Genomic DNA, 12,500 nt, shown 5'->3' on the forward strand with positions numbered 1-12,500 from the left:
TACCGGTCAAATGACAGAATGGTAGAATATATCCCTTATACCTCCCCTGTACCGGTCCAATGACAGAATGGTAGAATATTTCCCTTATACCTCCCCTGTACCGGTCCAATGACAGAATGGTAGAATATTTCCCTTATACCTCCCCTGTACCGGTCCAATGACAGAATGGTAGAATATATCCCTTATACCTCCCCTGTACCAGTCCAATGACAGAATGGTAGAATATATCCCTTATACCTCCCCTGTACCGGTCCAATGACAGAATGGTAGAATATATCCCTTATACCTCCCCTGTACCGGTCCAATGACACTGTGTTGTATAACTGTTGAACTTTTCAGAGCAGCGCTGCGGTAAAGTGCACATTCTACATTCTAAACTCATGCTCCTTATCTAATCCTAAATATACCCTATTTACATATTCATTTAAAATATATATATATTTTGATCAATTTGTGGAGAAGGCTTGGCTGGGTAAAAACCCAAACCCACCAGCATTTCGTCTACAGTCGTAGGATCTTAATTTGACCTGTATTGTTTCAGCAAAATTATACTGCAGCAACAAGATTTGAATGTTTAGTCCATAATGTTGCTTGATCGGTGGTTGGCGCTATTAGCTGGTCAAAATGAGGCTACATGAAAAGTGGATTACTGATTAAATAACCGTGTGTTAGTGCGGGGTTTTCAGTGAATTTATGTAAACCATGAAGCTCATCTGCATTTCCTCCAGCGCAGGATAATTCTCAGCTACAAAAGAGTGATCCAATGAAGATATTACATCTGTATTTAAAGCAGAAGCCTCCAGACAACCCCACTGCAGAATGAACCAAGGACAACAGATCCTACCCCTGTATCATTCTGTAGGGCTGTGATGATGTTAGACCTGTCATTCTGCAGAATGAACCAAGGACAACATATCCTACACCTGTATCTAGAATTGAAATGACTGCAACACTTAACAAAGAGCTGCAGTTATTTTCAGAGTGGGTGGCAAGGAATAAGTTAGTCCTAAATATTTATCAAACTGAAAGCATTGTATTTGGGACAAAATCATTCACTAAACTCTAAACCTCAACTAAATCTTGTAATGAATAATGTGGAAATTGAGCGAGTTGAGGAGACTAAACTGCTTGGATTAACCCTGGATCGTAAACTGTCATGGTCAAAACATATTGATACAACAGTAGCTAAGATGGGGAGAAGTCTGTCTATAATAAAGCGCTGCTCTACCTTCTTAACAGCACTATCAACAAGGCAGGTCCTACAGGCCCTAGTTTTGTCGCACCTGGACTACTGTTCAGTCGTGTGGTCAGGTGCCACAAAGAGGGACTTAGGAAAATTGCATTTGGCTCAGAACAGGGCAGCACAGCTGGCCCTTGGATGTACACAGAGAGCTAACATTAATAATATGCATGTCCATCTCTCCTGGCTCAAAGTGGAGGAGAGATTGACTTCATCACTACTTGTATTTGTGAGAGGTATTGACATGTTGAAAGCACCGAGCTGTCTGTTTAAACTACTGGCACACAGCTCAGACACCCATGCATACCCCACAAGACATGCCACCAGAGGTCTCTTCACAGTCCCCAAGTCCAGAACAGACTATGGGAGGCGCACAGTACTACATAGAGCCATGACTACATGGAACTCTATTCCACATCAGGCAACTTATGCAAGCAGTAAAATTAGATTTAAAAAACAAATAGAAATACACCTTATGGAACAGCGGGGACTGTGAAGCAACACAAACACAGGCACATACACATGCATACACACAAACACACGATAACATACACACTATACACACACCTACACATGGATATTGTACTGTAGATATGTGGTAGTGGTGGAGTAGGGGCCTGAGGGCACACAGTGTGTTGTGAAATCTGTTATGAATGTATTGTAATGTTTTTAAAATTGCATAACTGCCTTAATTTTGCTGGACCACAGGAAGAGTAGCCTTGACAGCAGCTGTTTGTGTTTATCCATGATAAACACAAACACAAATACAAATACAGATAGACCACCGCTCAAAGAGGAAAGGCATCGTTATTTGAATTAAACCGGCTTCATCTGATCTACCGGATTCAATATTTTAATTGTATTATTCCTCCAGTTAGTTAGTTAACTCGACCCCGCAACGCTAGAATAGATTATCCTTCATTGTCTTAAGGTGTTGTGATGTCACGAGAGGCTACACAGCTTTCAGCGGGATTGCTCAAGTAGTGCAAGGAGACCAGGTTCAACCAAAACAAGGATTTTATTAAAGGTCTTGGGACACTAACGAAAGTATAACACAATTCTGTTCTCTGGTGGCTCTTTAAGGGTTAACAGTTCAGGGATGTCTCTTCCACATCCAAAATCATAACTCTCCCTCGCTCAAATAACTTTTCCCCAGTCTTACTGTATTCCACGTTGCAGCTAGTGGCCAACCCAGCAAAACGTCCTTCCAAATGTCCCACACGTATTTCCACAGGTGCATATATCCAAAGGTGAGTATTTCCCAAAGGTAAGTATCTCCAAATCCTTATATTCCTCATGGAAGTGGACGTGCAGCACTCTTGTCCTCCAGAGAGCCCAGGTTGGAGACTGTGTCTCTTCCCTTCAACCAACCTTCAGCTCCTCATTTGTTTCAGCTGCGTGGGAAGATTGGCCATAGAGGGGTGGAGTTCCCGACCATACCAGCAGATGGAGCCATAGCTGTCTGGGTTTGCAGCCACCTCAGGGGGATGTAACGTCCCTCCAGGACACAGCCTCTCGTGACATCACACATCCCCCTCCTCGGGACCGACGTCCTCGTCGGGGTAAAGGCAGCGAAGAAGGCATCACGCCGGGAGAGGGCGTCCGCATTGCCGTGGTGCTTGCCAGCCTGCTCTCTCTTCAACTCCTCCACCTCTAGGACCAGGGACTCAGCCTCCTGTTGTCTCTCCTTGAGTTTCTTACTGAACGCATCAGCCTTGGTTTTAGCAGAGTTTAGCTTCTGTTGAGCAGCTTTCAGTTCCTTCTCTCTCTGCCTCCGCATTCTTCATCTTGTTCTCCAACACCTTGTACTTCTCCTCTGCCTTCTTCTGGACCTCCTTACTACTGCGCAGGGTCTCCTCACACTCCTCGATGGTCCCTGCGCAGCCTCTCCAGCTCCTCCTGTTGCTTAGGGAAGGAGCTCTGTTGGAGTTTAGCCTGGAGGATATCTAACTCTTCTGTCTTCATGTCTAACTGTTGCTTTAACAAACGATACCTCTCAGCGGTCCCCTTCAGACCAGACAGTTCTTTGTCCAGATTCTGTAGCTCCGTCTCTGTGTCGGTCTGGGCACCTGCCATCCCTATCAGAGCCCGGGCGGGAGTGAGTAACTCGGAGGATTGCACCGGAGCCTTCCCAGGATGAGTCTTGCCTCTCCGTTTCCGAGGTACTCGGGTTATCCTCTCCTGAGACTCTCTCCAGAGTGGGTAAAAGGCTGGGCAGTCTCGTCCCAATTACAGGACAGGGACGGGGAGGGAATCAACCACCCCCGCCGTCGTGTGTATGGTTCCCCGTGTGCTGGTCATTGTAAGTTCAGTAATGGGGTATTCTCTGGTGTCCCCATGGACACAGGAAACTGGGAGGACTTTCCCCGGGGTCAGACACGTTGGGCCCACCAAATCCTTACGCACCAGGGTGGCCCGGCTACCAGAATCCAGTAAGGCCTCCACATCATGGTGATTCACAGTTACCGGGCAGGTGGGGGGTCGATCTGGGCCGCCATCTACGACTCCCAAGAGCGAGGCAACACGGTGTGTGGGTGCTGAGCTGGAGGACTCCGCAGTGGGCATAGGTTCATCGGCTGGTTTCCCACACTGCCAGGAGATATGTCCCATCTCCCCACACCGGTAACACTGTCGAGTTCCCCCTCCTGGTGTACTCTTCTTGGACCCGCCTGGTTTCTGGCTCCCCTGGAGCCGGGATAAGTCCTGACGTGGCTGGGTTTGAGACCTTGGGGTCCTTTGGACGGGTTCTTCCCATTTGTGGTGGGGCCGCACTCCTGGGGTCTTTTTCGGGAAGCATTCAGCATCTCCGCTGTGGCCTGGTACTTTTCCACAGCTTCCACGGTCAGATCAGCCGTGGTCAAGGCCTGTTGACTGATGAACCGTTTTGCCTCATAAGGCAGGGCGCGTAGGTAACGATCCACCACAACGGCCTCCACCACCGCCGCTGCTGTATTCCTCTGCGGATCCAGCCATTTCCCTTGCGATTCGGACAAGTTCATGCATCTGCGCCCGAGGAGGTTGGTCTGGTTGGAAGGTCCAACTGTGAAAGCGCTGGGCCATACCAAACTTTGTGAGTCCATATCTGCTGAGGATCTCAGACTTCAGGGCATCATAGTCAGTAACCTGGTCAGGGCCCAGGTCCCGGACAGCATTCAGCGATTCCCGGTTAGAAAGGGGGCTAACAGACCAACCCACTGTTGCTTGGGCCAGGCTTCCCTAGTGGCCGTGGCCTCAAATGCATGCAGGTATGCCTCAATGTCATCGGTAGCTCCCATCTTAGATATAAAGTCACTTTGCCTTTATTGGGCGGGTATTTTGGACAACCCTCTGTCTCTGCAACTGCAATTCCTCTGCCTTCAGAAGGTTGGCTTTCTTTTGCTCCTCCAAGAGAGCCACGTTTGCTTGCATCTGGGCTTGCTGGCCAGCAACAAGGGCTTTCAATATGTCCTCCATTTCAGTCGGCGGGGAGCCTACGGCCAACTTGGAAAACTGGGTGATCAAACCTTCGATATCCTCCTCTGACATGCACTATTAACGCTTGAGCGTGCCCGTATTCTCCACCATCTGTGATGTCACGAGAGGCTACACAGCTTTCAGCGGGATTGCTCAAGTAGTGCAAGGAGACCAGGTTCAACCAAAACAAGGATTTTATTAAAGGTCTTGGGACACTAACGAAAGTATAACACAATTCTGTTCTCTGGTGGCTCTTTAAGGGTTAACAGTTCAGGGATGTCTCTTCCACATCCAAAATCATAACTCTCCCTCGCTCAAATAACTTTTCCCCAGTCTTACTGTATTCCACGTTGCAGCTAGTGGCCAACCCAGCAAAACGTCCTTCCAAATGTCCCACACGTATTTCCACAGGTGCATATATCCAAAGGTGAGTATTTCCCAAAGGTAAGTATCTCCAAATCCTTATATTCCTCATGGAAGTGGACGTGCAGCACTCTTGTCCTCCAGAGAGCCCAGGTTGGAGACTGTGTCTCTTCCCTTCAACCAACCTTCAGCTCCTCATTTGTTTCAGCTGCGTGGGAAGATTGGCCATAGAGGGGTGGAGTTCCCGACCATACCAGCAGATGGAGCCATAGCTGTCTGGGTTTGCAGCCACCTCAGGGGGATGTAACGTCCCTCCAGGACACAGCCTCTCGTGACATCACAGTGTGTTGCTGTGTTGATGGTTAGACCTGTCATTCTGTAGAGCTGTGTTGATGGTAGACCTGTCATTCTGCAGGGCTGTGTTGATGGTAGACCTGTCGTTCTATAGGGCTGTGTTGATGGTAGACCTGTCATTCTGTAGGGCTGTGTTGATGGTAGACCTGTCATTCTGCAGGGCTGTGTTGATGGTAGACCTGTCATTCTGTAGGGCTGTGTTGATGGTAGACCTGTCATTCTGCAGGGCTGTGTTGATGGTAGACCTGTCATTCTGCAGGGCTGTGTTGATGGTAGACCTGTCATTCTGCAGGGCTGTGTTGATGGTAGACCTGTCATTCTGCAGGGCTGTGTTGATGGTAGACCTGTCGTTCTGCAGGGCTGTGTTGATGGTAGACCTGTCATTCTGCAGGGCTGTGTTGATGGTAGACCTGTCATTCTGCAGGGCTGTGTTGATGGTAGACCTGTCATTCTGCAGGGCTGTGTTGATGGTAGACCTGTCGTTCTGCAGGGCTGTGTTGATGGTAGACCTGTCATTCTGTAGGGCTGTGTTGATGGTAGACCTGTCATTCTGTAGGGCTGTGTTGATGGTAGACCTGTCATTCTGTAGGGCTGTGTTGATGGTAGACCTGTCATTCTGTAGGGCTGTGTTGATGGTAGACCTGTCATTCTATAGGGCTGTGTTGATGGTAGACCTGTCATTCTATAGGGCTGTGTTGATGGTTAGACCTGTCATTCTGTAGGGCTGTGTTGATGGTAGACCTGTCATTCTGTAGGGCTGTGTTGATGGTTAGACCTGTCATTCTGTAGGGCTGTGTTGATGGTTAGACCTGTCATTCTGTAGGGCTGTGTTGATGGTAGACCTGTCATTCTGTAGGGCTGTGTTGATGGTAGACCTGTCATTCTGTAGGGCTGTGTTGATGGTAGACCTGTCATTCTATAGGGCTGTGTTGATGGTAGACCTGTCATTCTATAGGGCTGTGTTGATGGTTAGACCTGTCATTCTGTAGGGCTGTGTTGATGGTAGACCTGTCATTCTGTAGGGCTGTGTTGATGGTAGACCTGTCATTCTGTAGGGCTGTGTTGATGGTAGACCTGTCATTCTGCAGGGCTGTGTTGATGGTAGACCTGTCATTCTATAGGGCTTTGTTGATGGTAGACCTGTCATTCTGTAGGGCTGTGTTGATGGTAGACCTGTCATTCTATAGGGCTGTGTTGATGGTAGACCTGTCATTCTATAGGGCTGTGTTGATGGTAGACCTGTCATTCTATAGGGCTGTGTTGATGGTAGACCTGTCGTTCTGCAGGGCTGTGTTGATGGTAGACCTGTCATTCTGTAGGGCTGTGTTGATGGTAGACCTGTCATTCTATAGGGCTGTGTTGATGGTAGACCTGTCATTCTATAGGGCTGTGTTGATGGTAGACCTGTCATTCTGTAGGGCTGTGTTGATGGTAGACCTGTCATTCTGTAGGGCTGTGTTGATGGTAGACCTGTCATTCTGTAGGGCTGTGTTGATGGTAGACCTGTCATTCTGTAGGGCTGTGTTGATGGTAGACCTGTCATTCTATAGGGCTGTGTTGATGGTAGACCTGTCATTCTATAGGGCTGTGTTGATGGTAGACCTGTCATTCTATAGGGCTGTGTTGATGGTAGACCTGTCGTTCTGCAGGGCTGTGTTGATGGTAGACCTGTCATTCTGTAGGGCTGTGTTGATGGTAGACCTGTCATTCTATAGGGCTGTGTTGATGGTAGACCTGTCATTCTATAGGGCTGTGTTGATGGTAGACCTGTCATTCTGTAGGGCTGTGTTGATGGTAGACCTGTCATTCTGTAGGGCTGTGTTGATGGTAGACCTGTCATTCTGTAGGGCTGTGTTGATGGTAGACCTGTCATTCTGTAGGGCTGTGTTGATGGTAGACCTGTCATTCTATAGGGCTGTGTTGATGGTAGACCTGTCATTCTGCAGGGCTGTGTTGATGGTAGACCTGTCATTCTATAGGGCTGTGTTGATGGTTGACCTGTCATTCTGCAGGGCTGTGTTGATGGTAGACCTGTCATTCTGTAGGGCTGTGTTGATGGTAGACCTGTCATTCTGTAGGGCTGTGTTGATGGTTGACCTGTCATTCTGTAGGGCTGTGTTGATGGTAGACCTGTCATTCTATAGGGCTGTGTTGATGGTAGTCTTGTCATTCTGTAGGTATTCATGAGGGCAATGACCTAGCTGTGTTTTATTTTCTCTAGGAAACAGAGTCTGCTTCGGAAATGGTTCCCTATTCCCTATGTAGTACACTACCTTTGTCCAGAGCCTATAGTGCACTATATAAGGAATAGGGTGCCATTTGGGACTCTCTGAAGGTTAATAACCAGCCCTGCTGTATCCCTGTGCTGTTTCTCAGATCATTCATCAGATCAGGATCTCTTACAGATAGACCAGAGAGAGTGGCATGCAGTTTGATCATGTTAACAACGAAGCAAGTAGACAAGCACGCCGGGGCTAAAAGTGCCTGAAGAAGTTTGTCGTTCTCCTAATAGGTTCTTTTGTTCTATGATTTCGTTATCAGATATTTTTTCCTGCTAGTGAGTCTAGGTCACTGTGTCTATTCTGGAGTAACGGCTCTGAATACCTAATGAACACTCACCTGCATCCCAAATGGCACCCTATTCCCTATATAGTGCACTACTTTCAACCAGAGCCCTATGGAGAATAGGGTGCCATTTGGGAAGCCGCCTCACGCTAATGTCCCTGGAGCAAGGGAAGTAGGGAAAGGAGGGCTAAATCAGCAGGGGGAAGAGAGAGAGAGAGAGAGAGAGAGAGAGAGAGAGAGAGAGAGAGAGAGAGAGAGAGAGAGAGAGAGAGAGAGAGAATCGAGAGAGAGAGAGAATCGAGAGAGAGAGCAGGGGGAAGAGAGAGAGAGAGCAGGGGGAAGAAAGAGAGAGAGAGAGAATCGAGAGGGAGAGAGAGAGAGAGAGAGAGAGAGAGAGAGAGAGAGAGAGAGAGAGAGAGAGAGAGAGAGTGAGAGAGCGAGAGAGTGAGAGAGCGAGAGAGAGAGAGAGAGAGAGAGAGAGAGAGAGAGAGAGAGAGAGAGAGAATCGAGAGAGAGAGCAGGGGGAAGAAAGAGAGAGAGAGAGAATCAAGAGAGAGAGAGAGAGAGAGAGAGAGAGAGAGAATCGAGAGAGAGAGAGAGAGAGAGAGAGAGATCAAGAGAGAGAGAGAGAGAGAGAGAGAGAGAGAGAGAGAGAGAGAGAGAGAGAGAATCGAGAGAGAGAGAGAATCGAGAGAGAGAGCAGGGGGAAGAGAGAGAGAGAGCAGGGGGAAGAAAGAGAGAGAGAGAGAATCGAGAGGGAGAGAGAGAGAGAGAGAGAGAGAGAGAGAGAGAGAGAGAGAGAGAGAGAGAGAGAGAGAGAGAGAGAGAGAGAGAGAGAGAGAATCGAGAGAGAGAGCAGGGGGGAAGAAAGAGAGAGAGAGAGAATCAAGAGAGAGAGAGAGAGAGAGAGAGAGAGAATCGAGAGAGAGAGAGAGAGAGAGAGAGAGAGAGAGAATCAAGAAGAGAGAGAGAGAGAGAGAGAGAGAGAGAGAGAGAGAGAGAGAGAGAGAGAATCAAGAGAGAGAGAGAGAGAGAGAGAGAATCAAGAGAGAGAGAGAGAGAGAGAGAGAGAGAGAGAGAGAGAGAGAGAGAGAGAGAGAGAGAGAGAGAGAGAGAGAGAGAGAGAGAGAATTCGAGAGAGAGAGAGCAGGGGGAAGAGAGAGAGGGGGAACAAACCCAATTTTGATAAACTCCCCTATCTACTGGGTGAAAAACCACAGTGTGCCATCACAGCAGCAAATTTGTGACCTGTTGCCACAAGAAATGGGCAACCAGTGAAGAACAAACACCATTGTAAATACAACCTATATTTATGTTTATTTATTTTCCCTTTTGTACTTTAACTATTTGCACATCATTACAACACTGTATATATACATAATATGACATTTGAAATGTCTTTATTCTTTTGAAACTTCTGAGTGTAATGTTTACTGTTAATATTTATTGTTTATTTCACTTTTGAGAGAGAGAGAGAGAGAGAGAGAGAGAGAGAGAGAGAGAGAGAGAGAGAGAGAGAGAGAGAGAGAGAGAGAGAGAGAGGAGAGAGAGAGAGAGAGAGAGAGAGAGAGAGAGAGAGAGAGAGAGAGAGAGAGAGAGAGAGAGAGAGAGAGAGCAGGGGAAGGTCATAAGGAATAATAAGTCCCTCCCCTCCCTGGGTAGTTCAGTGTGGTTCTGCTCCATTCAACATGGCTGCTATTTCTATGGGACAAGCTGTGGACCAACTGTTTTTTCTTGCGTAGGCCTTGTCAATTTCTGGTCTATTTCAGTGGTCTGTCTCTATGTCCTCTCAGTTTCAGAGACACTGTTCTACTGTCCTGTCCACTGTTTGTCTAGTGTTTGTCCACTGTTTGTCCACTGTTTGTCTAGTGTTTGTCCACTGTTTGTCCACTGTTTGTCCACTGTTTGTCTAGCGTTTGTCTAGCGCTTGTCTAGCGCTTGTCTAGCGTTTGTCTCTCTAACATGGAAATGTTTGAGATGCCCTTTCTGAGCTTCTATCATTGTCTCTCACATCTCTTTGGACAAATCTATAATGTGACGTAAATGGATCTCTATCTATCTCTATCATGCTAGGTAACTTCAGAGGTCCGTTTCTCCCCCTGTTCTGACAGCATGTTCCTCCTGTGTCTGTCTCTGTCTACAGGCTGTTTGGTGTAACAGGGAGTCTGTTCTCCCCTGTTCTGACAGCATGTTCCTCCTGTGTCTGTCTCTGTCTACAGGCTGTTTGGAGTAACAGGGAGTCTGTTCTCCCCTGTTCTGACAGCATGTTCCTCCTGTGTCTGTCTCTGTCTACAGGTTGTTTGGTGTAACAGGGAGTCTGTTCTCCCCCTGTTCTGACAGCATGTTCCTCCTGTGTCTGTCTCTGTCTACAGGCTGTTTGGTGTAACAGGGAGTCTGTTCTCCCCTGTTCTGACAGCATGTTCCTCCTGTGTCTGTCTCTGTCTACAGGCTGTTTGGAGTAACAGGGAACTGCGCAGCCTGCAGTAAGCTCATCCCAGCCTTTGAGATGGTGATGAGAGCTAAAGAGAACGTCTATCACCTGGACTGCTTCGCCTGCCAGCTCTGCAATCAGAGGTGAGTTTACTGCAGGGGGTACCTGCTCCTCGCATCCACTCAGCCAATGAGGAGGCTTGATGTTGGGATTTTTTGAGGTGGGACGGTGTGGACATTCCGAATCAGTCTCTTACGGTCCATCACGGTGTCCGTATTAGGACAGCCTCGATCTCAGCAGGAGTTGACTGAGTCTGGCCTAACTGTCTGTTAGTGGTACTGATCAGTGATACTTTAAGACAGGTTGAGATCATAGAGATTTCCCACTGAGCACAAACTGGTTAAATCAACGTTGTTTTAGCGTCATTTGTCAACGTATTGTGACGTGGAATCTACGTGGACAATACATTGGATTTGAAAAAAGTAATCCATTTTAACTGTTGTTTTGTGGGTACAATTTCAACCACAGGATCACATTTTTGTCATTTAGCAGACATTCTTATCCAGAGCGACTTACAGGAGCAATTAGGTTAAGCGCATTGCTCAAGGGCACATCGACAGATTTTTCACCTAGGGGATTCGAACCAGTGACCTTTCGGTTACTGGCCGAACGCTCTTAACTGCTAGGTCATCATGGTAACCAATTTTCAACATAGACAAACCTAGTATTAAACATGTTGAATTTGTACCTTTAAAACAACGTCAGATCTTCAACGTAATATCCACTATAAGAAAAAAACAATAGGCTGGGCAGCACCTCCTACTGGGGAGTTGATCTATCTATAGCAATCCCTTTGGTCTCCCATCCAGAGTTTTAACCCGGCCCTGCTTAGCTAGGATATATGTCACCTGACTACTACCAATGTGCTATCGTGAGAATGATTGTTGAGAAATCTCCACTTAATAGATTCTAAAGTGTAGGTTCATTCTAAAGTGTAGGTTCAACAGAGCAAAATGAAATGTCACCACACTTTATCAATCATATGTCATCAATGATGCTATTTAGGCCTTTGGGAAGTCATCAACAGCTGTTGTTTCAGTTCAGCCCAGGATTCAGCTGAAACGAAGGCGAAACATACAAGCCTAGGGGTTTCAAGATTTGTTTAGAAATAGGATTACATTTAGAAATATGATTTAATCAAATCAAACTGTAATTAAAGTGCATTTAAAGTTTGATTTGATTTCTTCCTATTCTGTAACTTAGATTTTTTTTGGTTGAAATGGAGACGTTAATCCAACACATCAATAAATGAATTAGTAGACAGACTGTAAATAAAGCCAGAGTCAGTCCAGATGGAGCAGAAGAAGCATCTCCTTCAAAATGTCGATATTTGGTTGCTTTGACAACCAAACACAATCCAATAACACTTTTGGAGTACAGTTAATAGCCTATTAACTTGTCGATTTATGTCTCCAACTCAACCAGAAGTTAAAGAATGGGATTAAGCCAGTGGCTCAGATGGAACTATCAAAGCAGTAGATACAGTGCCTTGGGAAAGTATTCAGACCCCTTGACTTTTTCCACATTTTGTTACGTTACAGCCTTATTCTACAATTGATTAAATATGTTTTTTCCCTCAGCAATCTACACACAATACACCATAATTACAAAGCGAAAACAGGTTTTTAGAAATGTTTGCAAATGTTTTGGAAAAAACAAACAGAAATACCTTATTTACATAATTATTCAGACCCTTTGCTATGAGACTCGAAATTGAGCTCAGGTGCATCCTGTTTCCATTGATCATCCTTGAGATGTTTCTACAACTTGATTAGAGTCCACCTGCGGTAAATTCAATTGATCATTGATTGGACATGATTTGAAAAGGCACACACCTGTTTATATGAGGTCCCATAGTTTACAGTGCATGTCAGAGCAAAAACCAAGCCATTAAGTCAAAGGAATTGTCCGTAGAGCTCAGAGACAGGGTTGTGTCAAGGCACAGGTCTGGGGAAGGGTACCAAAAAATGTCTGCAGCATTGAAGGTCCCCAAGAACACAGTGGCCTCCATCATTCTTGAATGGAGGAAGTTTG

At 46.5% G+C, this 12,500-nt stretch overlaps 1 protein-coding gene across 1 annotated transcript in view; it reads left to right on the forward strand.

Annotated features, from left to right (window-relative positions):
- Positions 1–10,423: 10,423 nt before the first annotated feature.
- Positions 10,424–12,500, forward strand: part of LOC123488304 (LIM domain only protein 3-like) — a gene marked incomplete at its 5' end in the record, with an annotated part of 38,795 nt that continues 36,718 nt past the window's right edge. Inside the window, one exon of the mRNA XM_045219216.1 lies at positions 10,424–10,549. Within this exon, the coding sequence (XP_045075151.1) occupies positions 10,424–10,549 (126 nt within the window). The remainder of the gene's footprint in view (positions 10,550–12,500) is intronic.

Source organism: Coregonus clupeaformis, unplaced genomic scaffold (genome assembly GCF_020615455.1).
Source record: "Coregonus clupeaformis isolate EN_2021a unplaced genomic scaffold, ASM2061545v1 scaf2142, whole genome shotgun sequence".
In the NCBI taxonomy this organism is placed as follows: domain Eukaryota; kingdom Metazoa; phylum Chordata; class Actinopteri; order Salmoniformes; family Salmonidae; genus Coregonus; species Coregonus clupeaformis.